The 26,757-nt window shown below is 38.5% G+C and overlaps 6 protein-coding genes and 1 pseudogene across 10 annotated transcripts; 4 read left to right on the top strand and 3 right to left on the bottom strand.

The window, feature by feature from the left end:
- The first annotated feature begins 6 nt into the window (after positions 1-6).
- LOC110416015 (alkaline/neutral invertase A, mitochondrial) lies at positions 7-2,999 on the top strand. Its single transcript, XM_021427839.2, has 6 exons — positions 7-120; positions 600-759; positions 959-1,170; positions 1,514-2,007; positions 2,117-2,165; positions 2,348-2,999. The coding sequence occupies exons 2-6, from the start codon at positions 645-647 to the stop codon at positions 2,672-2,674; spliced, it is 1,197 nt and encodes a 398-aa protein (XP_021283514.1). The 5' UTR covers positions 7-120; positions 600-644; the 3' UTR covers positions 2,675-2,999.
- A 114-nt stretch (positions 3,000-3,113) lies between these two features.
- Positions 3,114-5,710, top strand: PGN (Tetratricopeptide repeat (TPR)-like superfamily protein). Its single transcript, XM_021427829.1, has 2 exons — positions 3,114-3,928; positions 4,182-5,710. The coding sequence occupies exons 1-2, from the start codon at positions 3,320-3,322 to the stop codon at positions 5,400-5,402; spliced, it is 1,830 nt and encodes a 609-aa protein (XP_021283504.1). The 5' UTR covers positions 3,114-3,319; the 3' UTR covers positions 5,403-5,710.
- Positions 5,711-5,903: 193 nt separating this feature from the next.
- On the top strand, positions 5,904-9,815 carry LOC110416010 (Noc2p family). The gene is made up of 10 exons (XM_021427828.2): positions 5,904-6,168; positions 6,295-6,366; positions 6,458-7,003; positions 7,373-7,675; positions 7,862-8,191; positions 8,277-8,483; positions 8,665-8,751; positions 8,918-9,012; positions 9,106-9,255; positions 9,404-9,815. The coding sequence occupies exons 1-10, from the start codon at positions 6,106-6,108 to the stop codon at positions 9,681-9,683; spliced, it is 2,133 nt and encodes a 710-aa protein (XP_021283503.1). The 5' UTR covers positions 5,904-6,105; the 3' UTR covers positions 9,684-9,815.
- A 121-nt stretch (positions 9,816-9,936) lies between these two features.
- Positions 9,937-13,695, top strand: LOC110416018 (agenet domain-containing protein). Its single transcript, XM_089783444.1, is given in 4 exon segments — positions 9,937-10,725; positions 11,554-11,610; positions 12,565-12,673; positions 12,676-13,695. Coding segments are annotated over 4 exon segments (1,215 nt in total). The 5' UTR covers positions 9,937-10,233; the 3' UTR covers positions 13,233-13,695.
- Positions 13,696-14,724: 1,029 nt separating this feature from the next.
- Positions 14,725-15,383, bottom strand: LOC110416017 (uncharacterized; annotated as a pseudogene).
- A 1,044-nt stretch (positions 15,384-16,427) lies between these two features.
- LOC110416014 (Metallopeptidase M24 family protein) lies at positions 16,428-22,919 on the bottom strand. Of its 5 annotated transcripts, none has more exons than XM_089783257.1 (15): positions 22,510-22,919; positions 21,941-22,059; positions 21,766-21,841; positions 21,259-21,522; positions 20,919-21,011; positions 20,596-20,802; positions 20,228-20,331; positions 19,975-20,041; positions 19,750-19,857; positions 19,231-19,323; positions 18,490-18,580; positions 18,269-18,339; positions 17,968-18,023; positions 17,316-17,376; positions 16,428-16,869 (listed from the first exon to the last, which is right to left on the bottom strand). In XM_089783257.1, the coding sequence occupies exons 2-15, from the start codon at positions 22,021-22,023 to the stop codon at positions 16,756-16,758; spliced, it is 1,488 nt and encodes a 495-aa protein (XP_089639383.1). In that variant the 5' UTR covers positions 22,024-22,059; positions 22,510-22,919; the 3' UTR covers positions 16,428-16,755. The 5 variants fall into 5 exon arrangements, with proteins under 5 accessions (XP_089639383.1, XP_089639384.1, XP_089639382.1 ...); XM_089783258.1 differs by having other exon boundaries at positions 16,428-16,978; positions 21,941-21,999; XM_089783256.1 differs by having other exon boundaries at positions 21,941-21,999.
- A 223-nt stretch (positions 22,920-23,142) lies between these two features.
- Positions 23,143-26,616, bottom strand: LOC110416012 (rhodanese-like domain protein). Its single transcript, XM_021427831.2, has 9 exons — positions 26,279-26,616; positions 26,014-26,175; positions 25,719-25,824; positions 25,366-25,564; positions 25,043-25,124; positions 24,788-24,870; positions 24,509-24,641; positions 24,240-24,405; positions 23,143-23,972 (listed from the first exon to the last, which is right to left on the bottom strand). Exons 1-9 carry the CDS (start codon positions 26,426-26,428, stop codon positions 23,230-23,232), a joined length of 1,824 nt encoding a protein of 607 aa, XP_021283506.1. The 5' UTR covers positions 26,429-26,616; the 3' UTR covers positions 23,143-23,229.
- Between the last annotated feature and the right edge of the window lie 141 nt (positions 26,617-26,757).

The following is a 26,757-nucleotide window of genomic DNA, read 5'->3' as shown; positions in this document are numbered from 1 at the left end:
CTGCCTTTGAATTATGATCAGGTTTTCATTCGTGATTTTGTGCCTTCGGCTTTGGCTTTCTTGCTTAAAGGTGAAGGAGAGATTGTCAAGAATTTTCTCCTCCATACCTTGCAGTTGCAGGTATATAAATATATATATTTGTACATATTCTCCTTAATGTTATGAAAAATCAAATGCTAGGAAAGTTCATCCTAGGATGTTTCAGTTTCAGTGGTTTTTCTAACTGTCTGTTAAGCAATTCAAGACATGTTTTTCTTAATTTTTTTTTGGATGTAGCTAGATTCCCTTTTTTCTTTTCGTGTTCTTCTTTAAAGTTCTTAATGCATGTTTCATGCGCCCATTAAGGAGAATCTTTCTTCACCTCGTGTGAAACAAATGCAATGCACATATTCACCATAAAGACAGTATATTCTGCCTTTAGATTCCTTGTTTGAGCTCTATTTGATACCTCTTTTGCATTTGCTGGGAGCTTGAGACACATCAACATGCAATGCGGAGGTTTATGTGTGTTTTGCTATGTAGATTAACCTTTCTACTGATCAGACTTGCAAAATTATCCGTTTGGAACTTGACAAACCTTTATGTTGTTTTGGGTCTAGAGTTGGGAGAAAACTGTTGACTGCTATAGTCCCGGACAGGGTTTGATGCCAGCGAGCTTTAAGGTTAGAACTGTACCTCTTGATGATAATAAGTTGGAGGAAGTGCTAGATCCGGATTTTGGTGAGTCAGCTATTGGTCGTGTTGCACCAGTGGACTCTGGTTAGTATTTTGCAACTTTGTGGGCCTTTTACTACAACAGCTTGCTAGTTTTAGGAAATGAGGATGCTGAGCTGTTCATGCTTAGCAATTTTCATGTGCCTCTGCTTTTTTCAAAAGTGATTTTTTTTTTTCAAAGTTCTTGCTCTACGAGAACATCAAATAAAAGTGACTGAGTTTATTGAACTGACTTTGTTGATAGGATTGTGGTGGATTATATTGTTGAGGGCATACGGGAAGATCACTGGTGATTATGCATTGCAAGAGAGAGTGGATGTTCAAACAGGAATAAAACTAATCCTCAATTTGTGTTTAGCTGATGGATTTGATATGTTTCCGTCTCTGTTAGTCACCGATGGATCCTGCATGATAGACAGAAGGATGGGTATTCATGGTCATCCCCTTGAGATCCAAGTGAGTTCATTTGTTTGAAATTTTTAAAATTTCCCAACTTCAACATCAAACAAAGTTGCTTTGCATTGCCGTTGTTAAATGTATTAGATGTGACCTAATTTCAATGAGTTAAGTTGCCATTTTATCTCTGTTACCTCATAAAAGGATGCTATACTAATTTTGTAGACCATAATTGTTTTTGATTTCTTGCACATTATCTCAATTCCCACATGGTGTTGGACCCTGCCTCATTTTATAACAGAGGCTTTTGCCTTCCTCTGTTGAAATTGTTGTCTCTTATTTCAGTTTTATTTTACCTGCTTAATCTTTGGTTCCCTTAACCGGTCACATGCTTGATCTACAGGCTTTGTTTTATGCTGCTTTACGTTGCTCTCGTGAGATGCTCACAGTAAATGATGGTTCAAAGAATTTGGTGAGGGCCATCAACAATAGACTCAGTGCACTATCATTCCACATCAGGGAATATTATTGGGTTGACATGAAAAAAATCAATGAGATTTACCGTTATAAAACTGAAGAGTACTCCTTGGATGCTATCAACAAGTTCAATATTTATCCCGAACAAATTCCTTCATGGCTAATGGACTGGATACCTGGAGAAGGTGGGTATCTAATTGGCAATCTACAGCCAGCTCACATGGATTTTAGGTTCTTCACACTTGGGAATCTCTGGTCCGTTGTTTCATCACTGGGTACTCCAAAACAGAATGAAGCTATTCTGAACTTAATCGAAGCCAAATGGGATGATATTGTGGGGCAAATGCCTCTCAAGATATGCTATCCTGCAGTGGAGAATGAGGAGTGGCGCATAATTACTGGCTGTGACCCGAAGAATACGTGAGCACCTTGGCCTTTATTATGAAGACTCTCTCTCTCTCTTTCTATATATCTATATATCTTTTAATGTATTATCTACTGACACTGTGTGCTTAATGAACTTGTGCAGCCCTTGGTCCTATCATAATGGTGGATCTTGGCCAACACTTCTTTGGCAGGTAAAGTTGAATTTTCATGGAGTTTGGCATAGCCTTTGTCAAGAATGGCCCCTAATCTTTTGGAGATGACTTCATATTTGGTTTTGTTTTAAAAATGCATCTTTGCCGTGTGAGGCGTGTTCGAATACCTTGAATTATTTCACACAGTTAAACTCAATCTAAATTTTATATTACTCTTTCAGTTTACTTTGGCATGCATCAAGATGGGCAGATTAGAACTAGCCCAGAAGGCAGTTTCTTTGGCAGAGAAGAGGCTTGCAATAGATCGTTGGCCTGAATATTATGACACCCGAGCCGGGAAGTTTATTGGAAAGCAATCTCGCCTTTACCAGACATGGACCATTGCTGGTTTCCTGACCTCAAGATTGATGTTGGAGAATCCAGAGATGGCTTCCTTGTTGTTCTGGGAGGAGGACTATGAGCTTCTCGAGATCTGTGTTTGTGCACTTAGCAAAAGCGGCCGGAAGAAATGCTCTCGTGGTGCTGCTAAATCTCAGATACTTGTGTAATTGAAAACCATTCTTTTGAAGGCAAGAGAGCCTTTGAACTGTACAGCCAGAAGGTATAGGGTAGTGTAATAAGTCTGATAAGCAATTTTCAAGCCTCAAAAAGTTCAACATACAGGTTTGTAGTAGAGGCTAGTGTAGTATAGTTACATATCTTATTTGTTGGATCAACCAGAGAAGTTGATCGGCATTGAAAATATAAATGACTGGGATCAACAGATCCTGAACTTGTATATCATGGCTTTTCCCATGGTTATTTTACTGTATATTGTTTAACAATTTTCATTATCAGAAGGCAGTACAGCAACATATTCATTTTTGTTCCCTATATTGGCTTAAAGGTAGAAGCTACGAGTTCTAACTATTGGGTATCTTTGGGTTTATCGTGCTACTTAAATTAACAGTTTTTTTTTGTACTTATAAATTAAAGAATCAACATGTTATCGGAATTTTTTTACGTTATTCGTGTGATTTAAATTATTTGTTTTTCCTTGTATTTAATTATTTATTTTTCCTCGTATTTAATAAATTAAAAGATCAATATATAAGATCCACATAGGTGTTGGCAAGACCACAGAGTGCAACTCGTGACAAAATGATTCAAACGTTCATAGAACAACAAACCTTGGGGTTTATGGTTGCTAGATAATGTACACTGCTAGGAAAATAGCTCCATTTACCATCAAACGCTACTCCCTTCAGTGGGTCCAAAGCCACTGCACCTGGACAAAGATACCCTATACCAACCTATCCAAAGGAGCCAAAGGGCCTGCCATATTAGCCACAAATGTCATCAAGTCCTTCTTTGAGAAGGGCTTGATCAACGATGCACGTGTGCTGTTCGATGAAATGCCTGAAAGAGACGTGGTTATGTGGACGGCCATGATTGCTGGCTACACTTCATGCGACCATCAAGTGCATGCCTGGACTGTGTTTTGTGAGATGGTAAATAATGGGGTGAAACCCAATGCCTTTACCTTATCTAGTGTGTTGAAGGCTTGCAAATCCATGCAATGTCTTGCCTGTGGAGGTTTGGTTCATGGGGTGGCTGTAAAGCATGGCTTAGAGGGTTCTTTGTACGTTGATAATGCACTTATGGACCTGTATGCTACGTGTTGTGTTAGCATGGAGGATGCATGCTCGGTTTTTAGCGATATGAAGGAGAAAAATATGGTCACTTGGACTACTTTGATCACTGGATACACTCATAGAGGTGATGGCTATGGTGGACTTCAAGTCTTCAGAGAAATGTTACTGGTATGTCGTTCAAAACAAGCATGATATTGGGTTTATACTGTATTATGGAAACTTCCCACGTTTTATATGTAGTGTTAGACATTTTATAATTTACCTTGGTAGTTTCAGTTCTCAAGATTGTATGTTATCTAGCATTTAGTTTAGTATACAAATGTGCTCTGTGGATCATGTCAAACAACCATATTATTTTGGGTTTGAATTAGTATGCCATGAAATTATTTTGGTTAATGCTTTTTCATTCTTTGGTGAGCAGGAGGAAACAGAGTTGAATCCCCATAGTTTTTCAATTGCGGTTAGAGCTTGTGCTACAATAGGCTCACATACTTTTGGCAGGCAAATACATGCAGCCATCATTAAAAACGGGCTTGGTTCTAATCTTCCTGTCATGAATTCTATACTAGACATGTACTGTAGGTGTGGTTTTTTATCCGAGGCAAATGAATACTTCCGTGAGATGACTGAAAAAAATTTGATCACATGGAACACCTTGATTGCTGGTTATGAAAGACAAGATTCTAAAGAGTCCTTGAATGTATTCTCACAAATGGAATCAGAGGGTTTTAGTCCAAATAGCTTCACATTTACCAGTATTACTGCTGCCTGCGCAAATTTAGCAGTTTTGAATTGCGGGCAACAGGTTCATGGAGGTATTGTTCGCAGAGGTCTCCAAGGGAACTTGGTGCTGGCTAATGCCCTAATTGACATGTATGCCAAGTGTGGAAGCATAGCTGACTCACGCAAAATTTTTAGTGAAATGTCTGAAAGAAATTTGGTCTCTTGGACTTCTATGATGATTGGTTATGGGGCACATGGATATGGGAAACAGGCTGTTGAGTTGTTTGATGAGATGGTCAGCTCTGGAATTAGACCTGACAGGATAGTTTTTATGGCCGTTCTGAGTGCTTGCAGCCATGCCGGACTTGTAGATGAAGGCTTGAGGTGTTTTGAATCAATGAGTAATTATAACATAACCCCTGATCAGGAGATTTATGGATGTGTTGTCGATTTGCTAGGCCGTGCTGGGAGAATTGAGGAGGCTTATCAACTGATTGGGAGCATGCCATTTAAGCCTGATGAATCTGTTTGGGGTGCACTTCTTGGTGCTTGTAAGGCACATAAGCTCCCAAATTTGGGCAAATTAGCAGCTTTGAAGGTATTGGATTTGAGGCCAAAGAAGGTGGGTGCTTATGTGATGTTGTCAAACATCTATGCTGCTGAGGGCAAGTGGGGGGAATTTGCAAGAATGAGAAAGCTGATGCGAAGAACAGGGAGTAGAAAAGAGGCAGGGAGGAGCTGGATTGAGGTAAGAAATCAGGTTTACAGCTTTGTTGTTGGTGATAAGGTTGGGTCTCACACAGAGTGGGTGTATGAGGTTTTAGAGTTGCTGATTCTACAAATGAAAGAAGCAGGATATATGCCTGATTTAGATTGTTTGTTACATGATCCTGAAGATGGAGCTTGTTATCCTGAATGATTATCTGGTACTATGTGAATAGCCCTAAGTTGGGTAGAATTGTAAGCTTTGAAAATTTTCCTTTGCAGCAGGATTCTTTCTGGAGAAGAGGGCCATTTGTGCTGGCTTAAATCCAGGAAAGAGAAGGAAACGAAGAAACTATTGCTGAAAGAAAGGAGATAGAACCACAACTGGATTGGAGACCAAAATTTTGTACTCCCTTGGAACCATTTTTTCAACAAATTGCTAAGGAAATAGTGATTCATCTTGTACCAATACTATCTGGAAGAAATATATGATCTTCCATTTTGATTCAATAATGGATTCTGATTCCATCAAGTGCAAATTTTTACTTGATGATGAACATATGAAGTAAAGGACTTCGAACTTTCTTCAATCTCAGGACTAAACTAAGCATATTTCAACTTAAATGGGCAAGCGCCACGTGGCCATTGAAACCAACTTATGGGGTTAAAAGTGGAAAATCAGACAGCCCCTTAAACCCTAGAGGGCTTGACCCCCACATCAAAAAAAAAAAAGAAAAGAAAAGCCCTTAGCCAACAAAGAAGCCCAGCTGGAGCATAAAGAAGCCGGTGGGTAATCTTTCTCGCCACCGGCGAAACACCCAAACACCGGCGTCGAGTTAGACAAGCTCGCAACCATTAAAGGTTTCAACTTTTTGGTGTTAGATGAAATTGGAGAAAAGGGCAAGAAAAGTAAAACAATGTCAAAATCTCAGAGTGCAGCTAAAGAACATAAAAAGCAGCTTGAAAGGCTTCAGAAAAAGGTTTCTTCCTTTTTTCTATGTTTTTGATGTTTTGGGTTTCTGGATTTTTGTCCTAAATTTTTCTTCTTTTTATCTTTCATTTGCTCATTGCTAAAGATTTTAACTTTCCTTTCATTGGTTTTACAGGACCCAGAGTTCTATCAGTATTTGCAACAACATGGCAAAGACCTTCTTACGTTTGATGATGAGGATATTGATGTAAGTTACGCAAATTATGTTCAAGTTTTTGACTGGTTCAAATGGCTGCAGAAATCGCAGGTGCAATTTCAATTGTTTCAATCTTTTGTAGGATGATGTTGATGTTGACATGGAAGATCCAGAAACCCAGTTGGATGATGAGACTCATGAGCATGATATCTCTGAGGAGGGGGAGAAACCGTCCAAAAATGTTATAACTACTGCAATGGTCGATTCTTGGTGTAATTCAATTCGAGAGGATGGAAAACTAAGTGCGGTTCGTTCTCTTATGAGAGCTTTCAGGACTGCTTGTCACTACGGTGATGATACTGGGAACGACTCATCAGCAAAGTTTAGTGTCATGTCCAGCAGTGTATTTAACAAGATAATGTTGTTTACACTATCTGAAATGGATAGAGTTCTCCGCAAATTGTTGAAACTTCCTGCTTCTGGTGGAAAGAAAGAGACCATAAATGAGCTAACGAACACAAAACAATGGAAGAGCTACAACCACGTAGTGAAGTCATATCTTGGAAATGCCTTACACGTTTTGAACCAAATGACTGACATGAAAATGATATCATTCACTTTACGGCGTCTCCAATATTCATCTGTCTTTTTGGCCGCTTTTCCAAGCCTTTTGAGGAAATACATTAAGGTATAGAGGAAGCCATATAGAATTTTTTTTTTTCAAAGTCAATGATTTTTTTGCAGTTACTGTTTGTTTATGGTCCACTTGTGGTCGTGGAGCTGCAGTCTTGAACAAGCAACATTAGCAGTTGGAATGTGGAACCCTTTTGTACTCTTTATACGCCTGTGTGTATGAAATTAGTTTATCAGTTAGGATCATTAGAGGTTTAATTTGTTCCTATCTGGAGAATATTGTCTTTCAATGTTTGAGGAACATTGAACATGGTCATGAGTTGGTAGTGATTGCAGTGACTGCTTGTTCCTTAATTGGTATTTTTTTTTTTAGTTTTAAATAATGTGGCAAGTAAGATATAAGATTTTCCTTTTTTTTTCCCAGGTCGCACTTCACTTTTGGGGTACAGGAGGCGGTGCTCTCCCTGTTGTCTCCTTTCTATTTCTTAGAGATCTTTGCGTTCGCCTAGGATCTGATTGCCTAGATGAATGTTTCAGGGGAATATACAAGGCCTATGTTTTGAACTGCCAGTTCATGAATGCAGTAAAATTGCAGCACATCCAGTTTCTTGCCAATTGTGTCATAGAACTTATTCAAGTGGACCTTCCAGCTGCATATCAACATGCATTTGTTTTCATCCGACAATTGGCAATGCTTCTGCGGGATGCACTCAATATGAAAACCAAGGCATCATTCACACTTTTTTGCCTATAAAAGTTTACTTCTGTAATTAATTATTTATCATCTGTGTCTTTGAGTCTAAATCTTGTGATATAGTGGAAGATCATGTGCAACCCATTTTCTTTATTGCAGTTTTTTGGTGTTTGTTCCATTTTTGTTTTGCCTAAACAATGCCCTTGGCTCAAATTGCAGGAAGCATTCCGAAAGGTTTATGAGTGGAAGTTCATGAACTGTCTTGAACTTTGGACTGGTGCTATTTGTGCCTACAGCTCTGAAGCTGATTTTAAACCCCTTGCTTATCCATTGACCCAAATTATTTCTGGGGTTGCCCGTCTAGTTCCAACTGCTCGATACTTTCCGCTGAGACTTAGGTGTGTTAGAATGCTCAACCGGATTGCTGTGTCTACTGGTAATTTTATTCCTGTTTCTATGCTTCTTTTGGACATGCTGGAGATGAAAGAATTAAATAGACCTCCCACTGGCGGTGTTGGCAAAGCTGTTGATTTGCGTACAACACTGAAGGTATTTTTGAAACATGGTTTATTTTATTCCAATGTTAAGAAAGCAGTTCTATTCCTGTGTAAATTTAGACAATTTTCTGTTTCAGGTAAGCAAGCCCATTCTGAAGACACGAGCCTTTCAGGAGGCATGTGTAATTTCTGTGGTTGAAGAGCTTGCTGAACATTTAGCTCAATGGAGCTATTCTGTTGCTTTCTTTGAATTGTCTTTTATTCCAGCTCAGAGGCTGCGTTCCTTCTGCAAATCTACTAAAGTTGAAAGATTTCGCAAAGAAATGAGGCATCTTATTCGTCAGGTACATCCTTTAGATTGATTATCATATGTGTCCTCCATGTAATGGAGATGTCTCAAAATGGGATTTATGGAAAAAGAATTCCATGTTAGGTTTGTGAATCTGTTATTTATAAGCGGGCTCCTTTACATGTTGCTAATTTTTTGGGTGCATGCTACTGATTGTTTCATGTCTTTCACATCAGATTGAGGCTAATACTGAGTTTACTAATAAAAGGCGTGCATCAATTACATTTCTACCAAATGATCAATCAGCAACTTCTTTTCTTGAGGTCTGTGCAATTATTATTTCTTAATTTTTCCGTTGTATGCTATTGCCTTTATCCTGTTTAAGCTTGTGAGCTGCATAATGATGTTTAAGCTTGTGATCCGTTGACAGCTTCAGTTTAACATAGATTTGGTATCCTGAAGATTTACTAAGCTTTTTGTTGATCATAGGATGAAAAGAAGGTGGGGACTAGTCCTCTCTCACAATATGTCGTAACTCTGCGCCAAAGAGCACAACAAAGAAATGATTTAATGATGGAATCCAGGTCTATGATCTTGCTCTTTCATTGGGTGCATCCCTATAAATATTGTAATTGTGTTGAAGACAACTAGTTTACGTAGCATGCATGTATTTTCAGTGTTCTCGTGGGTGAAAAGTCTGCTGTCTTTGGGAGTAAGCTTGATCGAATACCAGGTAGTGATGAAGAAGATGATATCAGGAACGAGGATGAGGATGAGGACGGTGCTTCTGTTTTTAGTTCCTCCTGGTTACCAGGAGGTGATATCAAGTATGGATCGTCATATTTACCTCTCTTCCTCTCCCCCTCTCTCTCTCACATGCACATTTGCGCAAAGAGATAGACATGCACTTGTGCACTCAATTTCTTTCCTATCCATGACTTTTTATTTTTTTCTGAAACCATTATCTTCCAACAGGGCCAAGCTTCCTAAAGAGGAGGAGAAGAAGAAGAAGAAAAAGAAGAGAAAGATGGAACAAGAGGAAGGGGTTGGTGTAGATGAAGATATTGTGGAAGACTTGGTACTTAGTTCAGATGAAGATGCATCTTTGAGTGACTCTCCATCCACTGAGGAAGATGACAGCGAAGAGCAGCCGGGCAGCAGACAGCAGAGCAAGAAGCAAAAACTAGAGAATATGTCAAAGAAGAATGTAAGATCTCATGCAAATAAATCAAAGAAGAGAAGAAGATCTGGTTGAGGAAACATTGTCACTGACCATTCCTATGGTCCTTGTACGTGTTGGTTATTTGATTCTTGTTTTTAATCTCTTTTTGATAATGGGTTATTGATTTTTCCATTAATTTATATATTACTGAATTTCTTGTGTTTACTTACCTATTGGTACACTGTCACACGATCTGAGCCCTCGAGTCACTCGAAACGAGTATTAAAAATGTTTAACCGGGTACTCCAGTAGCTAGAACTGGGGCTTGTCTTGATAAGGAACAAATCTCCAACTCAAGCTTGTCTTGAAAATGAACAAATCTCGAATCCGAATAACTCACTAGCAACTAGTCTAAGAACTTTGCACAGTGCAGTAATGGAAAAAAAATTGTACATAAAACGTTGAAAAGCAAAAGAAAGTAGAACATAACAACCTTCTTAATTCGAAAGTCATATAGTTATTGGTTACTCGGAAGTGATCGACATCAGTAACCACTTGAGATTCCGGACACCCCGTCTGTCTGTCTCTCACTCCCGCCAAAAAGGCCCAAGAGAACCCATTTCTCTCAACCCCCAGAAAAGGAATGCCACCGAAACGAAAGCCCACCACAGCCCCCGCCACCGAAGATCCGGCATTCCCGGGCCTGGAACCAGGTTCCCAAGTGGAGATCAGTTCCAACGACCCTGGATTCCGAGGCTCGTGGTACATCGGCACGATCATCAAGCGTGTCTCTAAAAGAAACCCCAACAAGTTTTTGGTCGAATACACCCACCTTTTCCAAGACGAGACCGGGACTAAACCCTTGAAGGAGACCATTAACGCAGCGGATTTACGCCCTCTGGCCCCCCGAGAAAGAGCTAGGAAGTTCAAGTTCGGTGAAGAAGTGGATGCTTATCACCATGATGGCTGGTGGGAAGGGATGATCACTAAGGAGTTGGAGAATGGAAAGTTTCATGTTTACTTTAAGAGGTCAAAAGAGCAGTTGGAGTTTGGAGAGGATCAGCTGAGGCTTCATAGAGAGTGGATTAATGGGTCTTGGAAGCCACCATTGGAGGAAGATGAGCAAGTAGAGGAGGTAAGCTCTTTTGGGTATTTTTTGTTTGTTTGCATTATTTTTTTTTTTTGAAGCTGTTTGTTTGCATTATTATTAATCTGTTTGGTTGTTGGAATAGAAAGTACAAGGTAAAGATGATGTAAAATGCAAGAAATTATGATTTTTGAATTGTTTCTTGGAGTGTATTCTTGTTTAGAATGTTTATAAATGTGAGTTCTGTTTATATAGTTCATCTTATGTTGTTTCATACGTTTGTTGTTGGTTTGAAGAATAATAGAAGGAATAGTTTTTCCGTTTGAGGATCTGAATCTATTATGTGCTGATACAAACATTGATAAATCTGTTATTAGATAGTGGTACTGGTTTCAGGAAACTGGTAGTGCTGCTCAATTATGTCAAACTGCATTCATGATGGAGACAATGATTGAATGTATAAACTTGGAAGTCAATCATATGAATTTGTTTCTGAAAATTGGTTGTAATTTGTTACTGTTGTTGATTGTTTGTACTTTGTAAGTAACAGTTGATGGATGCATAATTGACTAAACAGAGGAGTTAGGTGTATCTCTATCTTTCTCTCTTTGCATGTGTGTAGTTGTGCATATGTCTAGGTTAAGGTTAGGACAGCAGTTGGGGAAGGGTGTATACCGGTGAGTAGTTTCAATAAGCTGTAAAATGAAGGGTAAGGGGAAATTTCGAGGAAGAAGCAGGATGCCAGACCTAAACAATCTCTTTAAGAAATAAGGTTCAGAAGATTCAATTTTTTCTAAGTTATTTTAATGTCCTTTAGGTATGATTTCCAGTGTCTTAGGTATGTGTGCATCCTATCTTTCACATTTTTAACTGCAGAAAGCATCAGAAGAAAAAGAAGTGAAGCCTAACAATGGAAAGACTGAGGAGATATATGTCTAACAGCACAAATAATTGAAAACAATTCTGACAAAGAAGTGATTGAAGGAAAGCTGGAGTCTGACAAAGCTGTTACTTAAGAGAGCGAGTGGATAGTACAGATGACCCGCCACAAAATCAACTAAACTCGGATGAAGTGGGCCATTGCCGCCAAGACAAACATGGAGACGTCGTTCACTCCTAGCGAAATTTAATGCCATTCACGATAGCAGCACCACAACACTTCCAGCATAGGAACTATATATATCATCTTCGAGCGACAGAACACAACTTGGCCCACCAGCACTGCGAGTGTCAGAATCTATCTTATGCTGGACCATAGCAGATGCCGACGATCATCGAGGTATAGCGGATTGAGCGATGTGCCAGGGCAGGGCACAATACAAATCATCAGAAATACTTAACAGCCAGATTAAAAGATGACATTTATAACCTCACAATGTAACAAACAAGACGCAGTCGGGCTCAATAGCGTGTTACTCGATATCAAGCTTCCACCTAGAGTCACTATTAACAACATATATTAGCACAACCAGCCAAACGCAACCCAAGCCACTACAGTATAAGCACTGCGAATGGCCAACATCCTTAGAGCTAAGATTCAATCCCTGTTCCGAAAGACCACCGCGAACCCGCAAGTCAATAATGCATAAACACGTATCAGACCAGACCATCACGCGCGCCACCGCAATAACATATATACATTCATAATACGCTGCGATTAAGAGATCAGAGATGGTTGCGTGGTTCTCTCTAAACCGTATAGCTAGCTCCAAAGAGCACCACAGCAAACACAAACAAGTGACAAACGCACATGATGTACAGATATGCATCCGAACTATATTCCAAGAGATGGATTACCAGGAGGCACCTTGTTAAATTAGAACACGTGACCTGGATGTTGTTGTATCATGTGCTTATGTCATGATGAGATTGCCCTCAGCAATACAGATCGACATGATCCTAGCGCATAGGACAAGTATTACATTGTACTCGTATCAAGATACGGTCGCAACTGAAGAAAAGTTAGAGTCTGATAAAGCGGGGAGTGGAGAGAAGTTGGATCTGGCAAGATAACAACAGAGGAAAAGTTTAGTGAAGGAGTGCATGTTGAGGTGACCAGTGATGAAGATGGTTTTGAAGGTGCTTGGTTTGCTGCAACTATTGTTAAAGCAATGGGGAAGGACAGGTACCTAATTCAATATGAGAGCTTGAGAACTGAAGATGACACTGATTTCTTAAAGGAGGAGTTTGATACCCTGCACATTAGGCCTTGTCCACCAGCAATTGTTGTGGCTGATCGATTCAAAAAGCTTGATGAAGTTGATGCTTTTTACAATGATGGCTGGTGGGTGGGTCTGATTTCTAAGGTTCTTTCTGATTCAAAATATGAAGTCTTCTTTAGGACTACCAATGAGAAAATGAAGTTTAAACACTGTGAGTTAAGGCTGCATCAGGACTGGATTGATGGAAAATGGGTTGCAGCTTCCCAGGTAATGACTCTCTAAATGCTCCAACATCTTTGTAGATATTTGTTCTTCAATGGTGTTTCATGGGGTTTGCTTGGGAAAATTAAAAACATGGTCTACCTTTCTCTAGACTTGCAAATGGGCTTTTAGGCTTGCTGTTTAAGTATGGATTTAGTCCCTGAATCTTTATAAACTAGTCAAAATGATCCTGAATTTTTGTTAATATCGCATCCCTATGTTTGCAAAATTTCTGCAATTTACCAAAATCAGTAACAACATGACAGTGAGACTATTGCACCTGTCTATTATCTTAAGGAGACTACATTCTTGAATGTGCTGTACACATATTTGTATTTGTTTGTATGGATGCATGGGAGTGATTGTGTGTGCAAGAGCTAGGGAGAAGGTATCAGAAAGGGGTTTGATTGTGTGATCGAAACCTTAGTAACTGGTTAACAACAACACGCCTGCTTGTCAAATGATGGCAACTTGTTCCGTCTTTACAATATTGTTGGCAGTTGGAATGTACCTATCATGATGTGGCTCATCGTGCACCCTTTTCTTTCTTCCAAGTTTCAATTTGACACCTCTACTGCTAATAAAAAAAATGTGTATTCCAGCCCAAGTAGCTTTGTAAAGTTTATTATGTTGGTTAATTGTGATTTGTGTGTAATCAGGCGTTAAGTCATGATTGCTGCAGAAGGAGAGGTTGCAATATGTCCGTGATGACGATTGTCAGATGATCCATCATGACAATGCACCACCTGTGGGCCTTTTTCCCAGAATCAAATTAGAGGCGAGTCTTTTCCCTTTTTCAGCTTATCACATTGTTGCTGGTGATTGCTTCTGTAACCAATTTTAGGCATTCATAGGCATTTGTTTTAGACTGTGATTACCTAAAGGCAACATTGAATTAGTAGAGGCATATATAAAGCGCCATTTAATGAATGGCCTACTCTTTCCAGTTCTGTTGACTTTTCCTAGTCTTTGCAGTGGAATGATCCAATGATCCATACTTTCTCATACAAGTTTTGTGTGGCTTTTTCATGAAATCGTGAAAGTAACTCTCATGATGCGGTTGTTACGGTGGACTCAAATCATGGGTGGTTCATGCATTAATATGTAGTTGAGTGCTCTGTTCTGGTTGGCGGTTGAGGCAGGCTGATTTTGACACTCTCCTCGGTCAATATTGTTAAACTTATGAGTTTAAGGTAAAGAACGGACCATCTCATTGGTTCTGATGTGGAAGAAGTCCATGTCAGGCTTTTCTAATTCCTAGTTTCGTGTTCTTGATGCTCTGTTTACCAATATGTGCATCGGATTGTTTGGTTTATGGAATCCAAAAGTAGAGATTATTATCTTAGAGATGACCCATCAATCTTCAAAATTCAAAAGTTAGGTAGTGGTCAATATGTTGTATTCTCTTCGAACCAATGAGAAAGAAACAGAAGAGAAACAAGCAAGAAACACAGGCCTCTAGCTAAAAACAGACTACATTTTTTCACTAAAAAAACCACTGTGCCTTCCAACAGGTTGAAGCAACAATGCAACATTAGGCTCTCTCAGGTACCTATCCGATAAATATGATGGGAGTAGTAGTATCATAACCAATGGAAATGCAACATTGGTATTCTGAAATTGTAAACAATTTTCTTTATTGCTACTAGTGATTTTAGTGAAAAGACACTAGGTAAAAGACAGCACATCCAGAAGGAAAAGGGACAGGAGAAATCATGAACGCAGAGTCACAGATGAACCCCTTTGTCCTATTGAAATCGAAAGTAATCTAGACCCCCTTCACTACCACAGCTTCATTCACATCCTTTTCTTCCTTCTTCTTCTCCTTGGCATCCTTGACTTCACCTTCAATCTCAAACGCTGATACAGGGAAAGATCTGGACAGCCCTGCAGGAGTCTTAAAAGTGATTTTGCCAGTGGGTGGATCATCAACATAGATATCACTGAGTGTGATCCAGAGCAAAAGCTCCTTGGTCTTTACCCCAGTCAGCTTCTTGATCTTGCTTTTCTCGACAACAGCAGTGACTTCGGGTGCATAGGAAACAAGCTTCCCAATCTTTTCAAACTTGTGGGTTATGCTCTTCTTCTGTTTGAGCCACACAAAACCAGTGTCCTTCACATACCCGCATTCTTCAATGTCCCTCAGGGGCAAAAGCCCCCTGGGCATGCCAACTTCCTCAAGCAAAAACTTGGATTTCTCCTGACAGATCTCATCCCCATGGTAATTTCAGACGCACTGGCTTTGATCTCGTCGGTGAGCAGAGACATTTTTTCTTCTTTCTACAACTTGATCAAACTCTGAAACTCGTCAGCTTGTGCCTGTTGAGAAAGATTCTGAGGAGTTGGAACCTCAAAGAGGATGGGGTTGATATAGTCGTCAAGCCATTATCACCCTGTGGGTACCAAGTTATTTCTATATTCCCATTTGGTGGCGAAATTTTTTGTCTAGCTGCATGCTTGACAAGACAATGATTTTGGCGGCTATTTTCAAGGACAAGGGATGGATTAGGCTTAGCCAATGCCCCTTGGGCTCCGGGGCTGTCTGCTCATTGCTTGCTATAGGTGTTTTTGGTGAACTAACGGGGGAGTAATTTAGGTGAACAACAGGGGCATAAGATTCTGCAGAGCAACCCCTTACTATTTATGATGTAGTTGGAATATTTATTGCAGAAATTAAGGGAGAAAAAAAGCAAGCGGTCGGTGCCCAAGCAGCTTCCAATAGGAATATGCCAGGTGTGATTTAGGGTGAGGGGGGGAATCTATTTATGGAACTGAAAACGGATGAGAGTTGCAGAGCGAACGTACAAACTTCTCTAATTATAATGGCAGACTGGTATTCTGTAATTGTTCTAGATAAAGAACTTGGAAAATCACTTATATACGGGCTTGTCCTTTTATATTGTCTGAGTAATCGATGATTTGAATATTTGATTAATGATTTGTGCGTACCACTCAGAAACAGTGTACATGTCATTCTATCACCATCCAGAGACCTAACAAAATTGAAAGAGGAGCAAGTGCAAATCACTAGGCTCATAAACTGGCTTCCTATCAGTGAGTGGGGGTAGGAGCAGCCATTAATATTTTGCTCTAGCACTGTCAAGGGGGTAGTTAAGGACTTATGGCCATGCTTGCTGTACATGGAAGGTCCACAGTGCCTATATCTTTGTTTTCTACAAACATATCATTGATGGTCAGTTGCCACAATTAATACCACTTTGCACAAGTGTTACCAGGTTTTCACCCAAACTCACTATGCCAGAACTAAATCTGGTAAAAGAGGACAAGAACTGATGGAGTTTCAGGTAAATCAAAGATGAATCCAAATAAGGAACTAATTTCCCCCCTGATTAATGGTAAATTTATTGATTATCAATGTAAAACAATTAAATAGGTCTTTACAAACTTGCAGGCCTAAAGGTGAAAAGAATCGGGTGATAGCTCTCTCTTACTGGCGACATGGAACAAAACAAGGAGAAACATGGAGGATCCTGATAGAAAAGGGTAAGGGTATACATAGTGGCCACATGACAGGCCATTTTAGCAGGAAATCTGGAAACTTGCGCAGAACTGGAAATTGTATCTCCTTTGAGTCCGAATAGGCATCAGAAATGATTTCCACTGCCAGAAGGTCCTGACAAATGTCAAGACACCATCAACTGGTTGCAGCTTTTATGTTGTTATGGCCCTCCATTTCCATTCCATGACTGTAATTGTTCAGCAAGGATTCAATGTGTTTGATCTCTTTTGGCATTGATCCAGTAAGAACCTGTTTCCATATTCCACAATCAGAGAGCAACAAGAAATAGAAGGATTTACTGACCACAGTCTAATAATTTGATAATGATTACTGTCTGGTAAAATGTCCCCCAAGAAGCCTGAAAGAACAAGCTCTCATTAGCTATGATTCTGCCCTTTTTACACCAACTACTTTAACTGATTTATGTATAATATTTTACTGAATATGTCACATCAAATAGAAAGATATGCTTAAGAATGAAAAGGCAAAAAGTGATGATAACCATCTTTGAGTGATTATTATCAGCAAGAAGTCCCATCATATACGAAATATCTTTAAGAATGAAAAGGAAAAAGTAATAATAACCATCTTCGAGTGGCTATCATCAGCAAAAAGACCAATGATTGGTGAACAACCACATTTTTTCCTAGGTTTAGGCTATAATGATATCGCGTGAATGCAGTTTGAATTTGTACCTCACAACCCGTTTCCATAATCAGAACCTCATCTTCAATCCTTATTCCAATGCCCTGGTACCTGCAATACATCATCACTAAGTAACTTGCACAAGGAGTATATAATAGTATAATCTGTTTAGGACGCAACTTCACAAGGACTCTTTACCAGGGCAGTGACTTCAAAATGCAAACAGTCCAACATTTTCAATCTGATGTCCTCGTGTATATATATAAGGACTTTCTATCATGATAGCAAAATTCACTTAGTATAGTAATGTTTATCGTCTACTGACAACTCAGTCATGGATGTCCAGTGTTAGATCGGTAAGACAGAGTCAATAAAAAACACATAAGTATATGCACTCAACAAAACCTAGGGTCATCTTGCTTATGACCAATATAGCAGTTCAACCAATGACAAAAATCATAGCAAACCTACATAACAGTATATGTGAATAGAAACATAAGGCCAGGAAATCCTTAATCAGTTGTCGCACTGTAATATAATTTTGTCATGAGAGTGATTATTCACACTTTTGAGTTCCCATGATTGTAGAATTTAAGCAAACATCATAAGTGGTATCAAGACATGGTTCATAGGAAGCACCAGGTTGTGAGGTTTTGAATTTACAATGGAACTTTTATTTAGCCAAGTGGACTCCATAAATACCTCTCTGGACCATCAAAACTCGATGGGAGATAGATTCCTGGTTCAATGGTAATCACCTGCCATGGACAGTAAATTCACATCAACATTCCAGTAGATAAAGTTTAAGATGGAGGTTGTTGATATCACCAGTCCAACCACCATGTGAAAAAGTTATTCCTATTGTTTACTTTAAGTGAGAAAATTTCTTGAAAGTGAAAAAGATGATATTCCACCAAATAGTAGGTATGAACAAAAAACTCTAATATCATGTGAAGCAAGTTGAAAACGTTGACATTGGTTTTCACTCAAAGAGATAACTTACTACTCCTGGCTTCAAAGGACGGTCATAGCTGATCATGGAACTATCATGGACATCCATTCCTAGATAGTGACCTGGACATAAAATCAGGCATAGTCTTCATCATTTGATTCACAATTTTGAAAACACAGAAGGATATTAATATTTTGAAAGCCTGTTTGTCATAACAAGGTCATGTTTCCAGAAAAAGACTAAAAAGCTTGTCAATGAAAGCTTAGACAAACCTATTGAAGTTGGGTTCAATTGGTGATAGGATCTAAATTGATCCCTTTTCAAAATCCCAATTTCCTTCAGTCCTTTGAAAAGCAGTTCAACCTATGAAAACACACAGCTTTACACAATCATAACATTCCTTTACAGCTCAATGCCACTTACACTTCAAGAAATTGCCAGATAGATATCAAAAGGAATGCTTATTCCACAAGAAAATAAAAATTGGTAAAAATATACTCCCTTGAAGGAAGCAGAGAGATCATCTAGGTGATTTCCACATCAAAATACATTAAATAGCCCTATATCCGGTGCACTTACAATAACAAGCACAACTTTCCAATGCCATTAAGATGAACAAGTAAACAATGAATAAGATCAATGACTCATTTGGGAAGTACAAAAATACAGCATGACAATGGAAAAAGCATTACTGGCCACTCTTTGAGTAATTGAAAGCATAAAATAAAACAGAAAAATGATGTGGAAACAATATGGATCCAGTAACACAAGATCAATATCTGATTTCTTCACATTCGGACTAAATTATAGCTATCATGAACTTTAACAAACTACATATTGGAAAACCTAATGATAGCTATAAGGTTGAAAACTAGAATACATTGGTGTATGCACATATTAAATTCCTTTTATAAATAGATTATTTAATTTTGAATTGCATGTATTCTTTATTTATAGTTCAACATGTGCTGGTAACAAATGAACAATCTGTTTTTGAATTCCTAATGCCATACCGAATAGTTGTGTATTTGACGAATGCTAGCACCAGGTTTGCAAAGCCTTATACATTCCTTGTTTGTTTGTAGTATGAGATCATAAACCTCTTCCTGAAAAATTCACAATGAAAGCTATAAGCTTCTCTACTGGGGTTCTCTGCCTAGTTACAGAATAGAAAATTAACATGACTAAAGCCTTTTAGGGGGAAAAGTAAACAAAAGAAGAAATCAAAAAGTTGCTAAGGAAGTAAGCCACGAAAAGCAGGCAGGTATTCATCCCAGAACTACTTAGCATATCATAGATAAGACATCAATAAAGAGAATAAGTTACTATCAAATAGATAAACACATGCTGAACATTTCAACCCCATCACACATTCAAAATAAAATACCCTCACTGCATGATAAAGAAAGAGAACTGTTTCAATAATACTTTTCTACATGCAAAGAACACAAATTCACATGAAACTGACTATGCAAAAGCATTTTCAGATGTTCCAGAATCTAATAGACAAGATGGTGCATATTGAAACATACTTGTACAGAAGAAAAGCTTCCACAGGGTGGCCAGGTACGAGTAAGATCACTGCAATAACCATGCAGCTCACATCCAACATCCATCAGAACAAGATTCCCACCTTTAATCTGAAAAACAATTGATGAAGTCAAATCTTAACATTGATCATCACATCAACATGAAGTAAAATCGTATTTGCACTTTTTTGGTGATTTAAAAACCAGATTTACAATAAATAAACTTACTTTCTGATCATTTCGAGAATAATGTATTACACTACCATTAGGCCCACCACCAACCACGGGGTTAAATCTGGTGAAGGACAATGACACTAATGAGTAAAACAATTCAGAAGTTAAGTTCACAATTATAATTGACTACCGCAGCTGCTAGTATGTTTGTTGCTCCACCAAACATGGTTTGAAATAAGCATGGAATTCTTAAAGTGGAAGAATATAGCTTCTATAGTTCAAGTCTTTTACAAAGGCAAAAGCTTACGCCATTCTCTGGGCACCTCTCATTCTGCATTCATATTCAACCTTTGCTGATAGCATGGCCTCATAAGTATATGTTTTGGAATGCAAAATTGTCTGCAAAAGAGCCTGTCCAAGAGCAAGACATGTATTGCATGAAAATCATTCGTGTAATTACCTCATCAAGACTAAAAAAAAAACATACCAAAAGTCACATCAATATGAAGTAACAGTGACAACCACAAAATAATGATGATTTCCTACCTGGTCCTCGGATATTTGTGACCTCATAAAGCTTGATAGCAAAACATATTTAATGCAAAAAATAGTTGTGTATTATAAATTATATAAATTTCAGATTAAGAGGGAACAACAGGGTAGACATAGAAGTACCTGACAAGCAATTGATGCAGATTCTTTCATTAACTTAAGTTCAGCAGGAGATTTTACCCAACGTAAGTCATGGGTGAAAATGGAAAGGTCACTCACTTTCCCAACATGAGCTGCCTTTTGAAAGGTCTCCATATCTGTATAGGTCGGTGTGGCTGTCAACGTATTGTGGAACAATTTGCAAGATCTTTTAATCATACCTGGAAGGATCTGCCAGGCATTATTTTTAAAAAATAAAACGACAAAAGAAAGAAGCTATCGCTTTCCTTATCATATCATATATGCCAAAGCAGAGTTATCATATCTAGAAGTTATTATCATATCACCTCATTTAATTTGCTCATGGGATAAGCTTTCTCAGCCTTGAACATCTCCAGTGCTGCATCAACTCCAGCTGTTTGTCCTTGCCAAACAATGTCCTAGATACATCATATTTTCATAGAATTTAGACTAAACTTTAAACATTGCCATGCATATGAAAATGACAAGAAGCAATTATTTCTAAGCCTCTCTACAAAAATAGAGATAGCATGATTATTTCATGTCAACCTACTTCCATGCCCAATACCAAGTCCAAATGAAGCAATTCCTTAAAAATGAAATAATTAAAGCCTTCTTACTGCCAAAATAAGGCAAGAAAAGCATTGGACATTAGAAACCACATACGTGAGCTTTTGCTTCCGGCATGAACATGCATAAACCACACTCTTGACTTAATACTGCCACTCCACCAGGTTGCTGGCAACCTGTAAGATACAAGTAATCTGCATCTTGTCGAAATGTGTATGGCACAACATCAGTCATCATCTTTATAGGCGCAGCAGCAATGATGGCAAAGCTTTTCTCTGGAAGAAGTTCCAACAATCTTTTTCGTCTTGAGATGTATTCCTCAGAAGTTATACCAGGTGTAATTTCCCCTTCGTTCATTAACTGCAAGGTAAAACATGTAGTAAAAAACTTAGAACAAGTACTAATTAAAAATAAAGCATACTAAAAAGATAGCTGCTTCTGTTTGTCCAAGAGGCTGACCACATCAAATTGCCAATTTATCCACAATAACGCTGATTTTGTTTTTGCAAGGTAATCATCCGAAAGCAATCATCACACTTCTAAAATCACTACCACATTTTAACACCGATTGATAAGGAACTGAGGATATGTTAAGAAGCAGACCTGAGGATGAGATGCTGGAGTTGGTTGCCCAAAATCTGGGATTGCCTTAGTAGAATATGCATGGTGACGAATAGCCTGGCAAGTATTTTACAATAAGGTTAACAGCCGATAGAATAATCACTTATATTTTTCCTATAACAGAGAAATAATAAGCTTAGAATAGGTTGATATTATCAAGAATTCCACCATCCGGGCATGAAATTTTGTCTGATTGAATACTTGATACCCTTCAGTCTTCAGTTCAAAGAAAAAGAACATTCGGGAAAAAGATGTAAAATCTTTGAACTAGAAGACCTTACATATAGATATAACATGGAGGAAGTATAAATTCGATCATAAATCAAAATCATCAAAAGAATAATGGAAAAAAAAAAAGAATGCAAATTTGATAAAAACAAAGATCACAAAGCAAGTAAGCAACCTTCTACAGCTATAACTAAAAAATCTGCAGAATTCACGAATGATGTGATTCATTTCCATCTTAATGGACAAACTGGGAAGCACCCAACTTGAAAATTGAATCCAACAATGGTATTTCAATGTCCCAATAGAAAGAAAAAACAATATGAAAGTAATAGAAAGAAGTTTAATTGAAGCAAATGCCTTGAGCGCATATTGCTTGAAAAGTACCCACTTGATAATTCTAGCCAATGATCATAAAACCATGAGTCCTATCACAAAGGGAAAAATGATATGAGGTAGTAGGATTGGGGAAGACAAGGAAAAAGAAAGAAAGAAAGATACTTGTTTGGAGGATAACTGTTGCAGCAGTTTCCTACTCAGAGTCTTCATCTTTGTTGCTTCCCTTTGTTGGGTTTCAAAAGGGTGTGTTATGCTGCCAATGTCTGTTCAGTTGAAGTTGACAGTTTTGTGTTTGGGGTTTGTAAGAGGTTTATGAAGTGAGAGTTCGTTTCAGTTTAGGGTTTAAGACTTGAAAGGAGTTCCTGCACTTACTGAACTCACCGAAGAGAAACTACCCTAGCTGTCTCTCATTTGACTTCTCTCTCTGTCTCTATCTCTCTCTTTGTAAATGAATGAGAGGGCATTGGTGACGGCTTCTTGTTAAACTTTGTTACCATTCGAAACAGAAACTTCATCGTACCCAACCCAGAGAAGAAAACTTTAAGTTGACTCCGTTGCCTTTCGGTACGCAAAAATGGGAACTTCATTTGATTAAGATTAAGGGTTTTTTGTATCTAGTTACTAAGTACTTTCATAAGGGCAAGGACCAATGTTTTTTGTTCATTAACATTTCATCTGTTGGATTTGAAAATTTTAAAATTCGAACTAACCCAACAATTTTATCAGCAAAGAATTGTTAAATTTGGCCCATAAAAATGCAGCAGCTGACTAGCACACACTTGGGCCATCAGTTCATATTCGAAGGAATTAATCTCTCCATACTCCATTTCAAGAGCTAAATGTTATTTCTAAATATGGAAAGGATAGTGCATATCCAATACATCAGAGAAAACGTTGAAGAAAGTCCTTTATATCATCGATGTATGGAGGCCGAGTAGGAATGATGTGACCAAATTCATGTTCAATGATAACAGAACAACCATCTTCAAATAATGATGCCAGGTATCTGCTGGTATGACTTGTGATCTGCCTGTCCTTACCAGGATCGCGACCAAATATATGAAGTGAAGGGCAATTAATGAAGCCTTGCTTGAAAGCTGGTAATGGAAGAGCAAACCCAGAGCACAAGATCACAAATCTGAAATCAATGTCACCCTTTAGCCTCTCTCTTTGTGCACAAACTAGAGCAGCCATTGCTGCTCCTTGTGAAAATCCCAATATCCCGTCAAACGGTCCTTGCTCGGAGAACACTTTTCTTAAATAGGCTAGTGATACATCGAAGCCATCTGTCTGGCCCTGGTACTGAAGAGGATCAAACGGCAGATCTGCTATTTTCCAATCAGCTTCACTGATTCCACTGAAATCAGGTGCAACCAACCATGCATACTTCCTCTTGCAGTTCTCTGGTGGAGGAGCATGTTGTCCTATAGGTGGTGCACAACTATTGTTTGCTTCCATACAAGATTGGTAAATGAATGGCAACTCATGAGGTGCATCAACAAAAACAAGTTCAGCCATGCTTTTAAGTTTCTTGGCTAATGATGCACTTCTTCCTTTAAAACTGGAAGCATTTTGCCGAAAACCATGCAAGCATAAGATCCTTAGTTTCCTTGGAGGCCCATTGCCTGTGGCATAGAAGTTATAACAAAGTTAGGAGCAGCAAAAAGGAAATTGAGGTCAATTCTAACTTTAAACTTTTCGAGCACTCAGGACATCTAGATGAATCAAGCATTCAGTATTTAAGGATAGGCTTCAAGATAAATCCTCGAGAAAATATCATAAGACATAAGAAAGATAATAAAACCTGTCAAGGGTATCACTAACACCAACTGAGTTAATCATTGAATTACTCAATAAGACTTGCTCATCGCTAAAGGAATTACAGACCTTACCATATCTTAAAGGCAACTGAGATGAGATTATGGGATCTGAACAACCAGTTTTCAAGTCACTTTTGTCCAATAGTGCTTCAGGCTTACTATCTTCCACAGATCGAAATGATCCAATTTCCTTACAATGTTTCTGGCACAGCTCACAAACATACGCATCACTCTTTAGCTGCCACCCAAATTGACAAACTTCAGAAACAATAATGATGAAATATAGAAAAGATGGAATCTTGTGAAAACATGATCACTAAAGAGATTATTGTAGCACATACCTGACAACTATCACAGATCAACACAAGCATTCTGCAGTGCATACAGCGGCGGCGTGAAGAATAATTGTCATAAGAAGAGCCACAAATGCGGCAGGCACCCATAATATTAGTATCTGAGCTCCCAACTGAGATCCTAACAGCAATACAGAGAGGTACATGCAAAATTGTCCGTGTTAATTACGATCCATACCCACTCACAATGTAGAAGCCTAGACTGACAGAATAAGACGATACTAACACATATTCTAAAATAGCATGCTGACAACTATGAAACAATACCGGTGATCAAAAACAAAGTTCTTTCCTCTGAAAAAACCACCATCAGGAAATTGTTCCAAATAGCGCTGTATTCCACCAAATAACTGCAATAAAGAGAATACATTAGAGATATATTATGATTGCCATTGTCATGAAGGGGTTAAGCTTACTTACTTCAGGTGATGTTATCAGCATAAGTAAACATCAACTTATAAGTTATTCTATAGATAAACAAGCAAAATTGACACAATTTTCTATTTGGTTTAAGAAGCCAACCTGAAAGACATTCTCGAAGCCAGGACCCTTTGACCTAATATAGGCTGATGCCATCTCACAACGGATTCCCCCGGTGCAATACCTGTAACACAAGCCTATTAAAAACAAGATCTCCAAATGGTATGAGAAGCATATAATTAAGCTTAAACTCAAGTCTCCACACCTCCTACCAAAAAGAATATCATTTAGAAAAAAGGGGGCAAAAATTATAGCTGAAGAGTTGTTCAATAAGATTTGAATCCAAAGACAATGATTGACAGGCATGAAAGAAAAACGCGAATACACCTCCACAGAACATAATCAGGGTTCAAGGGAGTACTTACATGAGGACATGTTTTCCTCTCAATTGTTCCAAATTATTATCTATCCAAGCAGGCAGATCACTATACTGCCTGATACCTGGATCCAGTGTTTCCACACTTGAAGAATGAAACTTGCCAATTCTTGTCTCATATAAATTTCTTGCATCCAAAAGAACCAGCTGCTTATCATCAGTTGGACTTCCATTCTCCATAAGTTGCCCTGAAAAGCATAAAATTTTCAATTAACAAACACACAATTTGAAATCACAATCATTTGCCAACAAGCAAAAAACATGACGTGAAATAAATATAAAAAAGTAACTAATAAGCCATGAAAAATGAGAGATTCAGAAGAACCAAAGGCTATAGAATACCAGCACTCTGAAGAACAGAATGGAACTCAGCAGCAGAGAGATGCCTCCCAGCATTAGAAACCTCTGGAGCTTTTAACAGGGGATGAGAACTAAAAGTAACCAATTCCTAATAACAGATCGAAAAATATTACAATGGGGGGAAGCGTCAACACAACATTGGTAAAAGTTCCGAAGAACATGGTATCCAAACAAAGACAATACAAAGTGGACTTAAACTCCATAGCAATCACATTCGAAATATAACAAGCAGTTGAAAAATAATATAAAAAGGAAAAGGTTGGAACTTAGGACAAACCTTGACAACACGAATGGAAAGAGAAGTAAAGCCACACTCAAGAGCAACCTTGTCATTCAAAGGATGATGACAAGAAGCAAGCTTGAAGTCAGTTCCTTGGAACAAACTATTCGACTTCACGGCTTCGATGTGCTTTTCCAATACTGACAACAACCCACCAACCTGCTTACCAAAAACAGAAAAAGACCCAATGATCCTTAGACCCAAACGATTGCAACTTCATACAGAAAAGGCTGCAGATAAAGCAATAGCAAGCAGAGCTTACGGTAACATTAACGCCATTGGAAGACAGACGGACTCGGCCGAGTAGACCCAGAGAGTTGCAGTTGGAGTCGTAGAAGGAAAGGAGGGAATCGACATCAGGGATGGAGGCGTATTTGTAATAGAGAAGCACTCCATATTCATCCTCTGACATCTTTCTTCTTTTTCAGGAATTTGGGTGCTTCAGTTTGGACTTTGTATCCCTATATAAACAAAGCACCCACCCTTTTTAATAAATGCCTGGCCTTGCCTTCCTGGGCTGTCCCGTCTTCTTGCCTTCCTGGGCTGTCCCGTCTTCTTGCCTTGCCTGGGTTTGGACTTTCGCGCATAGGGCGTCTTGTATTGGCTAGGTTGAAAGTACTAGGATAGTTATTCTTTTGCCCCTTTATGGAAATTAGGATAGTGATCAACTTCTTTTAATGAAAGCACAAATTGTTGAACGTACTTATAATCATAAAGAAGATAAAAGAGTAAAACCCAATT

The sequence above is a fragment of the Theobroma umbraticum genome, unplaced genomic scaffold (genome assembly GCF_002168275.2).
Source record: "Theobroma umbraticum cultivar Fairchild unplaced genomic scaffold, ASM216827v3 scaffold_147.0, whole genome shotgun sequence".
NCBI lineage: Eukaryota > Viridiplantae > Streptophyta > Magnoliopsida > Malvales > Malvaceae > Theobroma > Theobroma umbraticum.
The sequence above is the reverse complement of the archived record's forward strand: the minus strand, read 5'-3'. Positions and strand labels throughout refer to the sequence as shown.